The sequence below is a fragment of the Chaetodon trifascialis genome, chromosome 10 (genome assembly GCF_039877785.1).
Source record: "Chaetodon trifascialis isolate fChaTrf1 chromosome 10, fChaTrf1.hap1, whole genome shotgun sequence".
NCBI lineage: Eukaryota > Metazoa > Chordata > Actinopteri > Chaetodontiformes > Chaetodontidae > Chaetodon > Chaetodon trifascialis.
Genome location: NC_092065.1, coordinates 16,051,289 through 16,071,330, shown reverse-complemented (window position 1 = coordinate 16,071,330; position 20,042 = coordinate 16,051,289). Strand labels below are relative to the sequence as shown.

The 20,042-nt window shown below is 41.0% G+C and overlaps 3 protein-coding genes across 3 annotated transcripts in view; 2 read left to right on the top strand and 1 right to left on the bottom strand.

Moving 5' to 3' along the window:
* Window positions 1-292: 292 nt before the first annotated feature.
* On the bottom strand, window positions 293-3,183 carry c1qtnf13 (C1q and TNF related 13). The gene is made up of 2 exons (XM_070972765.1): window positions 3,087-3,183; window positions 293-1,395 (listed from the first exon to the last, which is right to left on the bottom strand). Exons 1-2 carry the CDS (start codon window positions 3,115-3,117, stop codon window positions 323-325), a joined length of 1,104 nt encoding a protein of 367 aa, XP_070828866.1. The 5' UTR covers window positions 3,118-3,183; the 3' UTR covers window positions 293-322.
* A 758-nt stretch (window positions 3,184-3,941) lies between these two features.
* Window positions 3,942-9,973, top strand: ube2na (ubiquitin-conjugating enzyme E2Na). The gene is made up of 4 exons (XM_070972859.1): window positions 3,942-4,057; window positions 7,361-7,607; window positions 8,052-8,192; window positions 8,676-9,973. Exons 1-4 carry the CDS (start codon window positions 4,028-4,030, stop codon window positions 8,720-8,722), a joined length of 465 nt encoding a protein of 154 aa, XP_070828960.1. The 5' UTR covers window positions 3,942-4,027; the 3' UTR covers window positions 8,723-9,973.
* A 2,086-nt stretch (window positions 9,974-12,059) lies between these two features.
* Window positions 12,060-20,042, top strand: part of nudt4a (nudix (nucleoside diphosphate linked moiety X)-type motif 4a) — an 11,882-nt gene continuing 3,899 nt past the window's right edge. The window contains exons 1-4 of the mRNA XM_070971540.1: window positions 12,060-12,666; window positions 17,020-17,130; window positions 19,434-19,478; window positions 19,786-19,873. Coding sequence (XP_070827641.1) covers window positions 12,568-12,666; window positions 17,020-17,130; window positions 19,434-19,478; window positions 19,786-19,873 — 343 coding nt within the window. The 5' untranslated portion in view covers window positions 12,060-12,567. The remainder of the gene's footprint in view (window positions 12,667-17,019; window positions 17,131-19,433; window positions 19,479-19,785; window positions 19,874-20,042) is intronic.

Below are 20,042 nucleotides of genomic sequence, written 5' to 3'. Positions count from 1 at the left end.
TGCAATGAGACTTTTTACATGTTAAAAAAACTTCTAAACACAAACCATTTTTAAAAGTAAATGTATGTGTTATTTTTTTTACTTAATCAAAAGGTTGTCATATTTACCATGTCTTACAGCAAACCATGTTGCGTTAGTATCTAGAATTGTATCATAGCACCATCTTGTGGAATAAATTGGCAGCAAATGTTATCCCTATTATTATTCACTGTAAAAAAAAAAAAAAAAGACAAAAAAAAGGCAATAAATGTGTACACTATGCTGACCAAATTGTTTTTGCTTTTTTCACTATTTCTTAAGACCCCATCAAGGGTTAAGACATTTAGAGGTGAGTTCTGTCCTGTGTAGTAGGAGGTGTGGATGTTTCTGCGTCAGGATAAACCAGGAAGCCAGAAAATGTGGTGTACCTGCCCTGGTTGCTGTAGACAGCATAACGCTCATCCTGCTGACTGTACAGCCACACACTGTCGCCCCTCTGGAGAGACAGCAGCAAGCTCTGACTCTGCATCTCCCTCCTCTTCGATGTGTCCTCATCAAACACCATCGCCTGCACCTCGCCCTTGCCGGTCATCAGCTTCACAGAAACAGCCTTGCGAGGGTGCTTCCCTACAGTGAAGGCGAAGAAGTACGCACCCGGGAACCTGCATGTGAACAAGCCTGAGGTTTTGTTGAAATGCCCCCCAATATTGACATATTCCACATCAAAGGTCAGAGGTGGCTTGTCCTGCTGTCTGCTGCTCTGGCCCATGAGTGTGGAGGTCCTTGCCACAGAGAAGGCAGACCGTGGCTGCTCTGAAGCCTGACCTCTGGCCCTGGGGTCAGCCTGAGGGAGGCAGTTTGGGTAGGACAGGCCGGGTGGGGACAGGTGGTTTGTGATGTAGCTGGTCTGGGTGGTGTCGGGATAGACGAGGTAACCAGAGAAGGTGATGTAAGGGCCAGCGTTGCTGTACAGAGCATATTGGGGACTCTGCTGCAAAAGCAGCCACACTGTGTCCATTTCCTTCAAAGTGATCATCACGCTTTGGCTTTGCACTTTCCTTCCTTTCTTGCGGTAGTCATCATAGGCTATAGCCTGCACCTCTTCTCCGTTCTTCACAAGTATCACAGACAGCATTTTCTTTGGAAATTTCCCCACAGAGAAGGAGAAATAATAAGCCCCGGGGATGCGGCAGCGGAAGTGGCCAGTGTCTGGATTGAAGTCCCCTCCAATATTGACCATGAGCCTGTTGAAAGTCACTGCCTTCTGCTTGCCTCCCACTACATTGTTGGTTCGTGTGGCAGAGAAAGCAGAGCGGAGACCTGTTGTCACTGGAGGGGCATGAAGGGGTGAAACTGGTCCAGAGCAAGTCATCATGATGAATGCACACGCCAGGTAGCAATGTGTGCTCCATTTAGCTACAGAAGAAAATTAAAGAAATAACATTTACAGATGATTTAAGTCACTCAGAGTATTAGTGGGTTAGATATGTGAGAAGTTTTTGCTGTACATAACAGAAACAACTCTAAGCTTATAGTTCCCAAGCAGGTGGTTTAGGGGCTCCAAGATGAATCTGAGGGGTCACCAGATGATTAAAGGAATAGTCTGATATTCTTACAGAGAGGTAGATGAGACTCTCATGTTTGCCTGCTAAATAAGAAACTCTAGCCAGCTGATTGGAAACAGGAAGAAACAGCTGGCCTGGCTCTGTCCAGTGGTAAAAAAAAATCTCTAAATGAACACATTATATCTTGTTTATATTTTATATTTACCAGATAAAAATGAGAGTGGTATCAGCCTTCTCGTCTAACTCTCTCAGGAAGCAAATAAGAGTATTTAATGCAGCAACATTTGCATCAAAGGGATAAAAGAGAGAGAAAAAAGTGTTTAATATATTACAAATATCAACTTAAATTGTTCCAGTGAACAAACAGAAAAAGTAATCACCGTTTAGCTGAACTGCTCACAACTCAAATGCTGTGTTTCAAGCAGACATTAAATGTCAGTATCAAAGTAAAGCACACTTTTTTAGATTGAGTCTTGTGTATCAGACTAAGGTTATCTCTTAATGCCTCTATAAAAAAAATCCTCCAAGTTGATGAGGAAGTCTGGCTGAGCCCTGTCGAGATGGATCTTGCCACTCAAATCAAGCACTCTAATGTGGCTGATATTGTCTGTTCTCTCTGTGCACTGAGAGAAGGGACTAGATTAGATGCTGGTTCATCTGTTCCTGTGTGTGTTGAACAATGGAAATTTTTTGGAGGGTTGGTGAGGTGAGGCAGGCCAGAATGCTAAAAGACACCACCGCAAAGGGTAAATGAAAAATGACTTTGAAGAAAATCAGTTATTATCATCATTACTAATATTATTATCATCATTATATCATCATTATTTTTATTATCATTTGAACATTTTCATGAAAATTGCAGCTTTTCAATTATTTTTACATTGCTAGAAATTCTGACTGTTTACACATTAAAGAGCACGACATATTCAGGTTCAGAATTATTATCTGTCTTAAACAAAATTATTAACCATGAAAATATTCCATAACATTTGCATAAATGTACAGAAGTAGATGCATTTAAAATCCCACAAGGTCAGACTCGTCCGAGGAGCTTCCATGACTAAATGAAGTGGAAGTGGAAGTCACCTGAAAGGCACAAAATCAGTAGAAACTACAGGCTCAGATTTTACACCTTGCTGTATCTCCTGTTGCCTGTACATACTTACAAACATACTTACAAAGCACTAATGATAGAGATTTAACCCTAAACTGTTGTGGAAAAAGAAGAAATTTTTAAGAGTTTGGGCATTTAAGAACAGTGTCAAGTGTAACAAATTGTGTTCTTCTTGAGTAGAATTTACTTTTGTGTGACAGTAACGTTAAATAAAGCATGAAAACAATGAATAAGATAAGAGAGTAACTTAAGTATGACAAAATTCAGTACTCTCTATATTGTTTGAAGACTGATGGAACTTGCAATACTCCTGTCATGACAAATTAAAACAAACAAACAAAAAAAACCCTGACATACATTTAATATTTAGTTCTGTTTCTACGCACAGAATTCATGCTTAAAACAAAGTACAGTAATGTCAAACCCACCTGTTGGGCTGAGCTGGGACAGAAATTGCATGCTGGATGTCTTCTTATTTGTCTTCTCATTCAATAAAGTTCCTCTTAGTTTGCTGCACTGCTTATGTCCATGTCTGACATGGCCTGACACCCAAAGGGACAATGCTTTTGTCCATACAGACATGTCAGGGAGAGGAGGAGCTCCAAACCCCGTCCAATCTATAGCTCCATTCAGCCCACAGAGCAAAAAAAAGAGGAAAATGCAGCTGTAAGAAACAATTTTATTGGCCCGTGGAAATGCTAAGTCTAATTCATGCTTTGTTTTGTCTGTAACAGGTACAGTCTGCTCTCATGCTTTATTTGATTCATGCAAAGTCAGACAAAACCATGAAGGCTAAACATGGACAGGGACACATAAAGGTTTGATACTGAAACAAGGACCATTGTCTTGATGGTTTTCCGATTTTTTTTTTAAATTTTTTTTTTTGACAGTGTCCGTGTGCCCGATAGATATACAACTTTACATTCAAAATGAGAAGATGTAAGGAAAAACACGACTTCTGTCTATATCATTTTTCCTTCAAATTTATGAAATTATAAAATAAATAAATACAAATATCCAGAGAATTTAAACATGTAATACATTTCTTTGGAAAACGGCTTGTGGGGTAAATTAAATGTATATTCTTAAAATACATTTGTCTGACTTTGTGACAATATTTGCTTAAATAGTGCTTAACATGAGGAGTTGCAGGGCTGTAGAGGATAATCTGAAGTATCTGTTGGTACATTTTTTCCTTTTATATTATTATATTTAAACACTGTCTGTGATGAGTGCCTTGTTCCGTCAGCTCCATCCATATGCCTCCATCCACTGTCATGACGCGAGGAACCCGGAAGACGTGTGTTCGCTGTAAATGCCAACGACAGAGAGGAGGCACCGAGAGCTGAAAGCCCGCATTTAAGACAAGATGGCAGGACTGCCCCGCAGGATCATAAAGGTAATTATTTCACACTTTAAACAGAAGCACGTGTGACTTTTCTGTCATGGCTGAAACTTAACATCCCCAGCCTCAGGTCCCAGTGCTCTGCTGGTACGCCCGTTTAACAGTTTCGTGAGCTAACGTTAGCATTTAGCTCGTTACCGTTAGTTTGATAAAGTAACTTCCGCTTTATTCCTGTGCCCAGATACACCTCGACACCGTGGGTTAAAAATACACCAGCGCTCTGTAAAAATGGCGGATGAATGTGCTGTGTGCCGGGGTTATCCTTTCTACACGACGTTGTACTTTTTAAGCAGAATAGTGCTCTCAAATTGCTAATGATTAGGTAGCGGCTGACTGAATGGCCAGCTTAGCAGGCTAACTGTGCTAACCCCCGGCTAGTTGCGTAGCTTTGTTTGTATGTATGTGAACACACTTAATAACAAGCTAACGCTAGCCTGTTAGCCTCACACTCCCAGTGTTATACTTTTTCTTTAAGCGTGCATTAGCTTGAGATATTTACCTCTTGTACGCTTTTTATTTTACGCTGTTTAGTTCTTTAGTTAATAGTTAGCTTGCCAGTTATGTTAACTGTTAGTGTCAGAACTTGGTCATAAATGTGGTAACGTTGTAACTAACACACCTATGAAAGTACTATGGATGAAACGTTTGGTGTTTTGATCAGAAATCACTTCCAGTAAAGATTTTTGCCCCTGGCTCTATGGGCCAGCTTCACCAAATGATGTTAACTAAAGAGGTTTTGCTCAGCATACTAAAGGTTGAAGGTTGAAGGAGTTACATCCGCTGGGATGAACTATGTGATCCAGTCCTGTCACTGTCGCCTGACAGCTGACAGTCCCTGTCCTCCAATCTCTGCACCTCCTAAATACAAACCTATAATTACACAGTCTAATGTCATAAATCACAAGTACATTTACCTATCACGACAGCCATTGTATTCAGTGAACGTGTATGTTCTCAAGTAATAACAAAACTACTCCCTCAGTTGCATTTTATTTCTGTCTCTTGACATTTCAGTGGACTAAGTTTTGAGAGGTCCTCTGATTACTTAGCATGCTGTTTGTCTGTGCAGTTTTCACGAAGTTATGCTTTTTCATTTAGGATTGCAACTTATGTTTTCATTATTTATGAATACAAATATGGTAAATTATTCATCACTGGGTCTATACAATGCCAAAAACTTAAATTCCCAGACAACACCAATCCATAAATTTATTATACTAAATTTATCATTTTATGAATCTGAGACAAGCTGACCAGTCTTCTATTTGTGAAGCCGACAAGTGATAAATTTCCATCCAGCCCACCACTTAGTTGATTCTGAAGTTTCACCCCTGCTTAATGTTGGTGGTGCAGGGAAAATTAAGCCCAGTTTGAGGAAATATGGTAATAATCAGAATCATTAGTTGGAGCCATATTTGGAAATTCAGGGGTATTGACAGTTTGTCAGTTCAGTGGAGTTCCATCCTGAAGTAACCTGGTCATTTGTCATTGATTCTTCTTTTATATCCTCGAGAAGTCTTGCAACTTTGTCCTTTTTCTTTGTGACACCCTTACAGTGCTCTCACTGTAAATATGCAAAACAGTCATTCATTCTGTGTATTTATGTAAATGAACCAGATTTGTAAAGGAATAGTGCTCTGTCTATATTGAGTTTTATTAAGGAAGCACAATGGGAACATGAATGGTACCTAAGAGAAGGTTACACAGGTGGGTGAGGAAGCAGACCACAGACCAGTGTTGGTGGGAAAAGGTGGCTGGGCTGGGAACAGTATTTAAGCGGACCGAGCCCTTGAGCCCTCAGAGCGTGTGACTGGGACTGGGAGCCCCTCTCCCGTCTGTGTTTTCACTGCATGGTTTTGTCTGTGGGTTATCAGAAACATTTCAGGAATCTCACTCCCAGCAGCATTCAGGAAAAGAACGTCGAAAACAAGCGTGCCAACTGTGGGCGAGTTTTATTTAATTTCACACACAGTGAGTTATGCTGTTGTTTACTTGTGGCTCTGTTGTAGTTGAGTGTGATGCATATATCACTGAAGGCTGCAGTTCAAACAGGCACCACAGGATACTAGGTTTTTAGATTAGGAAATTAATCATGGGGCCTCATGTAGCCGAATAACTGTATTATCAGTACTACAGTTTGGAAAATGCGGAATGTACAGTGAAGAGTTGAGGACACTGCACTTTATATAATTATGTAAATAGCAGTGAGCTTGAATGTAATTTCCTTGTTAAAGGCATCACTCAGGTGTGTCATTCACGCTGCCTCATGCGTACATCAAGAGATACCAGATCCGTCGTCCCGTTTCACAGAAAGGGTACGTGTTTCTGCAGATCACTTGGCTGTCACTGTGATTTGGGAGAAGCCTCGCTGCAGTGGCTGATGGGAATGGAAGTAATGGTCTCCTGTGGTGCGGTGGCTGAGTCAGTGTCACCTCTAAAAGACAGTTACATACTGCACAGAGAGACTTCAGAATTACAACAGTGAGCCATTATTGCGGTCAGAGCCACCAGGATAAAAGCCAACAAGCAGACTACAGTCCACCTCCTGCGTACCACGTCTGTTGTTAGAATATTAATGACTCACACCTTTTGTATAATAATGGACAAATTTTGCTAATATCAAATGAAAATTGCTAAGGATGTTCATCCTGAAATACAGTTGAGCAGTGTGATATGTACTGTCCACCAGCATGGTTAACAGTGATGCTTGGTACAGGTGTAGATGTCTGTATATCACAGCTTTATTTGTAGCTCTCATAATTAAGCGTTACACTGTGTCCAAGTGTCTACAGTCACTGATGGATGTGAGCATACAATGCTTTCCACCCAGATTCAGTTTTTTGTTTTTCTGTTCTGTCACAGTTACCTTAAGTGAGAAAAAAGGCTTAGTAAATATCACAAGATAACAGTCTTTCCCTTTCAGTCATCACTAAAGTGTTTGGACAAGCACAGGTGCATCCTATTTAATGGCTAGGGTTAGGGTTAATTGTCATATAAAACATACCTTTATGCACTTGTCATTTACAAAAGAAACAGCTGCACCAAGCAGACAGGAATGCAGTTTGGTTGCTCAGCCCCCTCATAACTCATTGTTTGACTTGTGCGGTATAGCAGACACTCTGTGTTGCATGCCTTTTAAAAAACATCTCACTGTTTTCAAGTTGCAGCCCCTCGAGTTCAAAAACATTTCTCCTAACACACATCTCTGTCTGATTATGGCTTTGTGGTGGTTGTGCTGTGCAAAGTGACAATAATACCAGCGTAAAGTTAATTTCTTTCTGTCTTTTTCTTCACCAGGAAACTCAGCGTTTGCTTGCAGAGCCTGTTCCAGGCATCAAGGCAGAGCCAGATGAAGGCAATGCCCGCTACTTTCATGTGGTCATTGCTGGGCCGCAGGACTCACCTTTTGAGGGGGGCACATTTAAACTTGAACTCTTTTTACCAGAGGAATATCCCATGGCAGCTCCTAAAGTACGCTTCATGACCAAAATATATCATCCCAATGTAGACAAGCTGGGAAGAATATGTCTAGACATTTTGAAAGGTACGTCAGTACTCTGTAATGTCACTGTTAATGCTTGGCTAGCTATGTGTGGTATGCATTGTGGTTTACCTTAAAGGATATGCTTTTAATTGAGGGAACATTTGTTTAACTTTGGCTTTAAAGGCCACTTTGCTTCTGTTCTGTCTTTGGTTTGTTCAGTCAGGCTTGTTACTGTAGGAAAGCCTGTATGTATTGAGTCCTGTGATGTTAGGCCTGTGAATGAAGTGAGGGATTTGCCAATTTCATCTTGCTCAAAAGATCAAGGGCCTCTTTCGTTACATGTGTGACCCCAAACTGGGCTTTGTGTCAGTAGTACTGCATATCATGACTGTCTCTCCACTGCCCCTGGTGCCTGAAAACAGATACACTGCTACACTCTTTTGTCCTTCTGCTTTTCTTAGATTTTAGTCTTATTAATCCCTCTGGTTGTCATTTTTTTCCCAGATAAATGGTCGCCAGCTCTGCAGATTCGTACAGTGCTGCTTTCAATCCAGGCGTTACTAAGTGCACCCAACCCTGATGATCCCCTAGCGAATGACGTTGCAGAGAAGTGGAAGTCCAGTGAAGCTGAAGCCATAGAAACAGGTGAGAGCTACAGAACGATCTGGCAGGGTTCAACAGTGGGTTTGTTACACTTTCCATCCAGTGCTTGCTGAGGGTGCTCCCTGTCATTCTGTTTAAACCCAGTATTTCTACACAGATGCAGATAAACATTATACTACACTAATATTATTACTATGACACTACTTGTCAAATTAGATTCCAGTGATGTTTGTGACGAATTGTTTCCGACTTGTGTGGTCCAGTTTCCAATAATTCAACAACAGTGTGAAGTCCGAAAGTCACAATTGATTGAAAAAAGATAGATTTGATAATATCCAACATGTTTTTATCTCACAGCATATTCTGCTTCAATCCACATTTGTTGGTGTTGAGCCTCTTAGACAAAACATTTTCACTGCGCTTTCTGGCTTGCTACACAGAAAGGCAGGGAAAGGGATGTTGGTCAATTTTGTGTGACTCATGTTCATTTCTGTGTCTCTCTTTTTTGTCTTCTTAACATTACAGCCAAGACATGGACCAGGCTTTATGCTGGAAACAAAAATGAAGTGTAGAGGAGCCTAACAAGTCAGATACAAGTGGAAGTGAAGTGTGAACACAACTCCTCATGTTCTGCCAAGACCTCTTCCAACTTCATTTGCATTTAAAGGACACCGTCTTAAATAAATATATATATTATATATATTATGAAATAAACATGAATAGATTGTAAAGGAAAAAAAAACAACTGCTGACAATTGGTGATTTAAATGCACACTAGTAATGAAACAACTCGTTGTTGTCCTAACTCACTACTGTTCAAATGCATGGGCAGAGGTTTTACATCTACTCACCTGGCTTTCTTTGTCCATTGATTTTGAGAGGCGTTTGCCAATTGTTGCTTACAAGCACGTTTAGGGAGGAATAGGGGGTGCTACGTCCCACATTATTGGTGGGGATGAGGGTTTGGGGGTTCTGGAGCAGTAGTGTGGGCGGGGAGGAGGCACTTGCTAGATGTGGTCAATATTGTATACTATTTCTTTTAACTTTGTTTTCTCGTGTCGCTGTTTGTTTATTAAAAGCAGCTAACTACTACTAGCCCACTGTATGTAGACACTCACCTGGAGGTGGACCAGAGTTACATCCTGTGTAAGACAGCCTGGCAGGATGCATATATAATTGTAGCTGTACTTCTTCTTCATGTCACATTTGGCTGCATTCAGTACAAAATAATACGACTAAAACCAAACTGAGCCTTCTACTGTCACATTAACTTTTTCAGCCTCTCTCAGTGTAAACTGCCTGTGGATGGTGTGGGAGAGAGTGGAGGGTAGGGTGGACATTGTGGACCTTTTCCTTAGTTTTAGCACACAAGTTTTATTACCATATCCAGTCTTTTATATGTGAATCTTTCTCACGATTGCCATACTAACCACTCTGCTTCCTCCTCCCTCCCCCCATGTCATCACAGTCTAATGCTACAAGACTCTGGTTTACTCCAACCAATGGCATTTATTTCACAAGGCAGTGACTACCTATGAGCTGTCAGTTGTTTGGTAGTGTGAGGGGCAGCGGGGTGGGATGGGGATCTGTATGAGAGGAGATGTTAGGTTGTAACAGGATCAAACTCCAAAAGATCATTGACAGCTTTGACTCTCAGCTGTCATGACTGGTCTTGGGCTGAAAAGTCTGTATTCAATCACTGTTTGTAAATTCATTCTTTCTATTGAATCTGGGGAGGAAATATTTTCCTGCTCTCAGAATGCTATGAAACAGTCCACCTGCATACTTTTATGTTCTGTAAATAAAATCTGTTGATTAATAAACAGTTGTGTGGGTGTCATTGTTGATGGGATTTGTGTGGCAAATACTGCAATGATCACTGTGAGGCGTTGGTAAGGATGCTCATGGGAAAGGCCAGTGGTGGAAGAAGGAGTCAGAGATGAGATGTTAAAGTGTTCCTTAAAAAAAAAATTCACTCAAGTAAAAATACTGAGGTATTCTCAACAATCTACTACATAAAGTATTCATTATGCAGAATGGCCCCTTTCAGTTTGTTATACAGTATATTGTATATTACATTAGCAGATTCTTATTACTAATGTGTTCAAATGTAAGCAGCATTTTAGTGTAATCTCTTGAATTGGAGCTGATTTATACTATTAAAGAAACTGTTGGGTTGTTAAGAAGAAGCTCTACACCCAGGAGCCACTCCCACAGAAGTCACTTATCAGAAGGGGCAGGTTCCACCTTTATCACTTAGTACTACATGGATTCTGGAAACCTAATGTAAGTCACATCACGGCTCATTTTCAAGTAGTCTAATCAGCCACAGTAAGTTTAATCATCTGGGGGGTGTGAAGGACTTTGTGAGTTAATTATGTATTTTGTATAAAATTAAAGTTTTTAAATTCATGTAGTGGACGATAATATTTCCTTCTGAAATATTGTGAAATAGGAGTATAAAGTAGCAAAATAAAAAACAATTAAATAGTAGTACAAGTACCTCAAACATTGAACTAGGTACATACTTCATTAAAAGTACTTAGTCATTCTCAACCACTGAAAAATGCTGAAACTTCACTAAAAAATATTTATTTTAGGTGCATACTGAAAAATTCTCATTTGATTTGATCAGCAGTCGTTCCCTCGCTCCTTTTAGGCGGACTGTCATTTCATCAGTGTGTGAAGGCTGAGATGGCCCAGTTTGAAGGGCTCCATTGTACAGTATGTGATATTGTCTATTCATTGCACAACTAAATGCACCTTTACATAGATGATACTATTATGTGCCATGATGCTGGAGCGGTGTGCCCTCTCTGGGGACATGGGTCTGGTTCAGTCAGATTGAGCCCCTGATTTTAGTAATTATCATAGCAGAGCATGGCGTGGTCCATGACTTTTCACAAACTGTTTCATCCCATGAACCACAGCACTGCTTTGGATGTGGGTCAGGATCATTCATAAATTCATAATAATAAAGAATTTAAAAATAATGTACGCTCTTCCTTTTAAGCTCTAAGGTTATGAATGTCCATGTCCTGGTTTTGTAGACAGTCTACAATGAAGACATCTAACTAATCAGGCATTGTCATTTTTAAACACCTCTAAACATTTCCACCTTTGAATACGCCCTGTGCTTTAAGGACAGTCCACATCCACTAGAGGGAAGCCCTGAGCTTTACTCCTTCCACACTCAGCAGTGCTTTACAGGCTTCAGCACCTCACTGCGGGAAACATACTGCTGGAGTAACACTGGCTGCTGCGCTGCACTTGGACAGGGTTTGAGGCCGGCGTTGTTTTGTTTATTTGCCCTTAAAACAGTAGGGGACGGCCTAATGCTTCGTTCTGTGGTTAGCTGGGTAATAATGAGAATCCAAGTGCAGCTGGTAAACATTATTTTTTCTCACATGCATCTTGGTTGCCAGCAGCTACTCAGTGCATAGAACTATAACGCAACATTGCTGCAAAAGGTGAAAGGCAGAGTTTATCAATGGACTTTATTTATTTATTTACTTGACTTTGTATTTATCTTTAATGTGTATTTGTTTGATTTTGTTTCTCTATTTATCAGTATTAAAATTGTTGACTCAATTCCCCTTCAAAAATAATTTGATTCCTGTATGTACCGGGACAGACGTGGGGAGTGCTGATGCTGTTATAAGGTTTGTATGCTGTTGAAAAGAGGGGGTGGGTGATGGTATGTGTGTTTGTTGGTAAACTGATAATAAAAATATTCTTGAAGAATAATTTCGAAAATTAAACCCCCTCACATCAAACTACCAGTTTATAATGGCTTGCATTGTTCGTACCTCATACGAAAAGGCATTCAAATCATCTTCAAAGTAGGGTTGAACGGCGCTTGAAAGCAGCATCAGTAATTCCAGGAAACGCATCATTCACGCACGCGACATTTTTAATGATTACTAGGCAACCGTAATGGAGAAAACGGCCGCGCGCGTGGGGATGCCAGCGGTATAAAGACGCTCGACCCGCGCCTGTTATTAATCGTCTAGCTAATGATGAGCGTGAAACTCGGTGTAACGTGGGAGCTGACAGGCAGGTTGTTACGCAGCTCTCAGGTCAGCTGCTAGCTGCTCACCGACCGCAGATGTGAGCGAGTTTATTGAACCATGCGTGTTAACAGCAGCACTAAACCACCATGGTAGGTTGTACAATATGCGACCAGATGCAGTCGGACATTGTCCAGGAGAGAATGGACCGAGTTCACGTGTTGTAACTGGGACTAACTGAAGAAGGAGAAGTTGGGTAAATTTCAGGGGATACGCCGCTCCTGCTCCCCTACTCTCGCAGCCAAAGCCACCTTCTTCAGCGCCTGGGGGAGTCCAGATTTTCGCTTTTCCCATCACTTTTTTTTTTTCTTTTTACGTTTCCTGGCTCTCGACAATTGATAATATAAATGATGAAGTTTAAGCCCAACCAGACGAGGACGTACGACGGAGAGGGTTTCAAGAGAAGAGCGGCGTGTTTGTGTTTCAAAAACGAAAAAGAGGACGAGGTAAGTTTTGTCTGTTGACGTCTGAAGTCGGAGCTTAAGCTGGTTGCTGTGGTCGTCTTGCTAACACTTTATTTTAGACACAGTGCTCCTGCTACTCGCAAACTCTGGCTGGCTATCATACAGAGCCGTCATTCACAACGCAGGCTGCCTTTCGGTTTAATATTGTGTGAGAGTGTGTTCAGGTGTCTGATGTCTTCATTTCATGTGTTGGGCAGAGTGAACAGAACTTTGCCGAAAGGCCAAATATTTGTCCTGTTAAACAGCCGGGGGTCTCACAAGCTGGCACCCACTGAGACCAGCACCCAACAGGAGGCAATCACTTTCAATTTCTGTCCAGGGCGAAATGTAAAGTCATAATTCATAAAAACAAGGCTTCCAACTGGCCAACTGGTGCAAACTATGCTGGCTGAAGCATTGACTGTCCACACTCAAGAATTTATTTGATTACATAAAACTTTAGTGCCACCTCTTGTATGTAATGCACCTCAGCCTGTAAATACCACCTGTCATTATAACATTTTGCATAGACATTCAGTCACCTAGCTGCTGTGTGTTTTCCAACTCACACTGGCATCAGCTGATGGGGTTATTGTACAGGGCAATTTCCATTTCAAAACAGGTCTGTGTGATCACTAATCCTTTGCTGAGGCACCATGCAACTCCAGCACTTTTGCTGCTGCATCTCCTTCAGTATCTCATGTGCAGATGTGCTTTTTATTTTATTTTTTACTTTTTGCTCACTGAACTGTAGCATGATTCCAGTGTGCTGCAATGTTTGTCTTGTTAATTCATATTTAGTCTGTGTTTGACAACACATCAGAAAGCAGGTAGTTTGCACATGTCCTCTTAAAAAAAAGCTTACCTTTAGATTTAAGTAGGGATTTCTATAGTTCAGTATCAAATGTGACATTTTACTACAAATAATAATATAAAATGCATCATGCCTCCTAGCAGGGTAATGTTTCCTAGGAGGAACTTTGTGAATTGTGGACACTAACAGTACAGGCTTGAATATGTCTCTCTATAGGCTTACTTTGCAGCTAACATGAACTCTTAAAATGAGCATGTAGAGTGCAGATATTTTCTAGAACATACAGTATTTTCCTTTTGATAGTGCTGGATGTAAAGCACATTTACTTTGGGGTATTAAGACTGTGTTAACATGGAAGAAGTTAGATACTGGGGGCTGAGGGCTGCGCTAGATCACAACGTGTCTGCCCAGTGACGGCAGACCATCTCAGGACCACATGTGATAGGGGTAGTGGGGTTGCAGGGGCCTGGTTGGGGAGGGGGCTGAGTGTTACACTGCGTGCTAAACACCAAGTGACCTATCAGCTGCAATTTATAGAAACAAGGTGCAGGCACTTGCTGTCCCCTGACAGATTTGCTTTCCTGCCCCTTGTGCTCCCACCCCCTCTCTTCTGTTCATGTGTGACCTATGCTTACAAATGGTAAAAGTCTCTTTCGAGTATTGTTGATTGTACTGGAGAATGAAATGGTCTCCATGCTTATCTTGTTGGGCATTCTCACTGTCTTTGCTGTGATTTCATGTGTCACATTTCATGTGGGGAAACTCTCTGTCAGGTCTGCATAAATGGTTTACAATCACTTCTTCAGCATGTCAGCTTGAGTCCAGAAGGACAGGTCTACAGAAAAATCTGAGTCAGGATGACATGGCATGTTGATGAAATTGCACCTCTCCAGCGCCAAGACCACCTCCCTATGGACTAGTACATGCTGGACTTGAACCAGCAAAGTGAAGTCCTTATGGACTGAGCTGCTGCCCCACTTGGGCAAATAGTATGCTGATATCACAGTTGCAACAGAAATGTAAACTTGTACTGAAAGCTTCATGAGGAGAGTATCGGTTGTAATGCTGTTGTATTGGTTTGATATGATATTGTACTAAAGTTCACATTATTGTGGTCAGTCACTGCATGCAGTATTTGGGTCACTGCACCAGAAACAATAATTCATCTGAAAGAAGTAGATCCCCTACTTATGTTTTTGTGTTAACTTCTTGCCTCATGTATTCATCTCACTTTGTGTGAGTCTAATATCTGTCAACAGTATTTTAGCTGGAATACGATCAGGTGTTGATCACTGTAAAGCTGATGTGGATACGCGCGCTCAAAGCTCTTCCCCACTCTGAACTCTCACTGAGGTGTGTGTGGAGCCTGCTGGGGTCATTAGCCTCCTCTGCTGAGCTCTTTTGTTTTCATACAGAAAGGCAACTGCTGATCCAGTGGTTTTTGAGCGCCTACGTGTTTCACATGGCGTTTGTGTGAAATTGCGCATGCATGTGTGTGCTGCGTGCATTTGTATCAGTGAGACAGCTGCCAGTGTCTCTGCAGCCCCCAGGGCGCTGCACAGATAGTTTATGGGGCAGAGATTCAAATGAGACATGCCACTGCTCTGCAGCTATTAATTTGCCACCTCATTAACATTCGTCATGCAGCAAACCCTGTACACCACATTAATGTGACATCCAGAATAACATTCATATTGGACATTAAATTAATTAGTACAGTGCTTCTAATTAATTTAGATCACTTTATAGAGATCTGTTCTCACTTTTCCAGGATGTCAAAAATCTGCTTTAAAAAAAAACTTAACTTCTGTGGGGACCCTGAAAAAAATCAAAGCAGGAAGATGCAATGGTAGTATTAAGAGTTGGACCAGAGCTCTGCAGAGTTGCTTGTGTTAAGAATAAGTCGTGCAGTCTCCAGAGAGTTTGTAAATGTAAGGACAGAGACAGAGCACTCACACCCACACGCATTTAAGCAATTACATCAATGATCCAAAGCATGTCAACAGCAACCAGGAGCTCTGGGTGAGTTTTAAGATGTAGTAGCTAATTGGTGTGCTAATTCATGATGAGGTGAAAGACTGAACAAGCTCAGTTAATAGTGAGACTGTCAAAAAAGTGTCTGACTGAAGGTCTGTGATAATGTGCTAATCCTTTTTGACATTTGAAAACAGTACAAAGTCAATGTATGTAATGTTTTACCTCATCGACTTCATTGATCATTGTAAACAATTGCAAATGACTGTTTTTATGTACGTTTTGAATTTTTTTGCAAACAGGGTTGTGTCTTATTCTTGACCTGCATACAGAATGACTTACAGTCAAGGTCACACAGCCTGAAGTTTCACTCATCACAGTAATTTCGGTGCACTTGAGACCAGCTTTGACAGCAGTGAAGATGTTGTAATTAGTGCTCTGCACAAATCTGCCATGCTTCCACTATCAGGTCTCAGCAGGAATGCTGACACATCTTAATGCTGGGAAACCTGTGTTGGGGCGTTTGTGTTTGCCTGAAGTGTCTGATATGCAAATAGCTGATTTTTCGTGCTAATTTTTGACCTATTTTTTGTTGTCAAGAGATATTTCAGGAGAAAGCAGTGGCTGCACATGTCCGTGAGAATTCAGGAAACATTCACACGTGAACTTAATGTGGGTCAGTGTGATGCCAGATAGGGTTTAAGGTCAAGTGCCTGCTTCCCCAGAGGGACACCGCGCTCAAAAAAGACCAAACTACATGTGTCAGTTAAACATAGTACACGGCTTCAGTTTGATTAGTTCAGATTAGACTGCTGATTTATCATCTTTTTTTTAATTAATTTATTTTTTTAAAGCTCCTCAAGCTTTTAATGTTTGTTGTCTCAGGACACTTTTCATATAGAGCCAGTACAGACCATACTTTTATTTACAGAGACCCAACAATTCCCTCATGAGCGAGCACTTGGCGACAGTTGCATGGAAAAACTTCCTTACATATGTTGCTTCATCCCCACAGTTATAGTATGTGTGTAAAACATAAATAAAGCAGGATGTGATTATCGTCAAATCCTTTTTGACATATAGTCAATTAAAAACAGTACAAAGACAGTATGTTTAATGTTTTACTGTATGTGATCTACTTGATTTTTGTAAAAATATGCTTACATTACGTTTTATACAGTCCCAACTTTTTTGAAGTCGGGGTTGTAAATCTAAAGGCAGCTGGGTTTTTTGTTAAGTGGATATGTTAGTGCTTTTAATGTAGGAACATCTAACAGCAAACAGCCTGACTAGTTACTCTCATCCACCTATTTGAATTATGTGACAAAGAGCATGTCCTGCTCTGCAGCCCAATCCACACCACACTCATATTGCATTAAGTAAATGCAGTGAATGAATGGCATGACGTGAGATGTCTGAAGCACATCCTGTTGAATGAATAGCACCACACTAAGCTGCCACCAGACACCTATATTGGTGAGGGACTCTAAACTTGGGCACGTCGTTGGTGCGTTTTGGCACCCTGAACTCAGCAGCAGAGAGCTGATGAAGACCTTTGTCCTTGGAAGGTGCTACTGGTGAGCAGCAGTCGACATCCAGACCAGTGGATTGTGCCAGGAGGAGGAATGGAACCAGAGGAGGAGCCCTGTGGTGCCGCTGTCAGGGAGGTGTACGAAGAGGTGAGCCCATCCACTGAAAAAATTAAGAAAACATGCACAGTTACTTGTCATGTAGCTACTGTAAAGCAGCCAGTAAAGCCTTCAAATGTCCATAGTGTTGTTTTTAGTGGTGAATAATTACAGATTGCTTACACTTTACATTACTGCTGACCATTTTCCAAAGCATACTGTATGTATTTAGCTGATCGTCTTCCTCTCAGGGAGCCACTGTTTTCTTTTGTGCTACTACAATATGAAAATTAGCTTTTTTTTTTAAAAAAAAAAAGGGAGTTCAAAATAAAAATGCTGTTGGCCGTAGGGCTTCATTGTTGGTGAGTTCAACTGTGGGAATTTCCAACATTTGAGTTGTGAGAGTCAGCTGATCAGCAGCGGTGCTTTCACAAGCTATGATGTCATAAAATGAAAGTGGAAGATAAACAATAAGCAAACATGGAGATTGTGATAAGGACATTGTGAAGTAGGTCAGTTCATGTGTTCAAATGGTCTCTGTTGTGGAGGTCACCTCCCCAAGACTTAGATGGTGGAATTTGAACTGAAATTGATGCATTGATTAAAAAAAGTTTTAAAACCCACACTCAGGCCAGCATTGGCCTGCATACAAATATTTGGCAATGATGCATAAATGGCCAGTTAATAGTTCTGTGGTTCAGTAAAGGGGGCTGCTGGTAGTTGGCCAAAGTGTTTGGCGTTCATGAGCTGTGAGCTTCTGCCTTGGATAGTGGTGGTGCTGATAGCTTTGAAGTATGGCAGTGACATTTGGGAAGGGTTTCCAGTTACCCACATCCTGTGCCTCTCAGGCCAGACATGAATCTGAATATGGATGCGCTGCAAAACAACTACTTTCGCAAGCTAACAATTCAAAATGTCATATTTTCTCAGGTCGACCTCATGGTTCTACGTGATTCTAATTTAGAAATTTTTGCAAATGTGAGATTTGTCTGTTCTATCAGGCAATATTTACAGTCAATTGTTAGATCTGTTTTTGTATAATCACTGCAGCAATCAAAAAAAGTGTTCTGATGAAAGTGCTAGAAAATATCACTACAAATACGACTGTTGTGGTTTGTTATCCCTGTGTCTCAATTCTATACTACATACTCGCACTGGAAAAGTGACAAAATTACAGACTTCTCAAAAAGGAACGCCTGATTTTTGAACATGTGGTTGATGTACACTGTTTCACCACAATGTACAAAAGAAATCAATTGCAGCTGCTCAAAAATGACAAGAAATTGCAGATTGTGGTTCACCTGCTCCAGAAACAGTTAAGTTTAAAGTATACTGATTTCATGTATATTTGCTGCAAAAACATGTACTTTTAAGATAAATGTAGTAGTACATAGTGAATGCAATCAGTATGTAGTATGGAATTGGGACACATGAACTATCTTTTGTGGCCTTCTAGTTGTTCTTACTGATCCTGGTGGATGTAAAATGAAGTCTGAAACGTACCCCTGGGTTGTCTCTGTGTGTCCTCCAGCCAGCAATAGGGAGATGTTTTTTTTTCCCACAAAAAATTGATTTTACAGCTTACCATCAGTATCTGCTGACTTAGAGCATGCTCTACAAGCTGCCTGACTTCATGGACACACTCTCATGTAGTGGTTCCTAATTTATTTCTGCTTGCAAGAAAAAAGGTTAGAATCAAGCAGCTATCTGAGTTTTCGCACCCTGAAGTGGTTCAACTATTCAGTCTTCTGCAAGAAAAAGCCAAGATGACTGATAATTAATGTAATTTCATGAAGCTGTTTTTCCCCCTCTTTTCCACTCCACTAATCCTCTTAATTTTTTAATTTTGGACATTCTGCTTGTGGTCTGAAAGCCCTGCTCTAGGATACATGTGAGTTAACGTTTCCTAAATTCAGCGACCTTGCTCTTCTGAAATTAAATTTAACACAATCTGTGCATGGGCAGAAATTTATCTCTACTTGTGCGGCATACTTGTGTTAAACCCCTCAGTTCCCTCAGCCTGTCACTCACACTATGTTTAGGTCTACCTGGTCATCTCTGTCATGCTGTCTCACAGGCACATGGCCATGCAGGGACGGTACTAAGGGACAGGGTTTCCTGTCCTAAATGAGACAAATGGTCAGTTGGGAATGTGCATTACACATTAGAACAGAGACAAGCGGTTTCTAATGCCAGGTCACATAGTGAGTGTCTTCGTTGAGCTTTGTTGGCATCAGGAGGTCCCTGTGAATTTAGTTTAAAAAAATTCCAGTAGTGATAGACAAGCACCGTGTGGTTACTCAAATGCTGACGTATTGAATGACAATGATGATTGGTTTTCGTCATGTGTGCAGGCTGGTGTGAAGGGAAAGCTTGGAAGACTACTTGGGATTTTTGAGGTATGTTTGTCAAATTGTCATGACAAATTCTCACTCATAATACATTATATAACGCTGTTCAAAATCCTGTATCAACTTAGCAGGCAACCCCGCTATCGTGCATAAGGTACCTGTTGTACTGTAGACATGCCTCATGTCTCTGTGCTAGTCCTCAGTCAGCCAGGATGTGTTGTTCATGTCGTCTCTAAAAAGAAGCAGTACAGTTAACATCACGTCTTTACTCAATATGAAAGCTTTGCCTGCATTGCATTGACACAATTTAATGCAGTGATTTGAATTAGTGTCTCCATCTAACTCTTAACTCTAGCACAATCAAGACCGAAAGCACAGGACGTACGTCTATATCCTCATAGTGACGGAGACACTGGAAGACTGGGAGGACTCTGTCAACATTGGTATGTCTCTACGCTTCAGTCTCACTCTGTCATCATATTGCTGTCAGTTTTTCATAAATTACCAGTCCATGTGTGTTAGCTTGCAGTCTTCCCCCTCCTTGCATTTGTTGGATCATTGCTGCTTGTCTTTGCATGTTGCAGCCACCAACTATCGATTAGAAGAATGGCA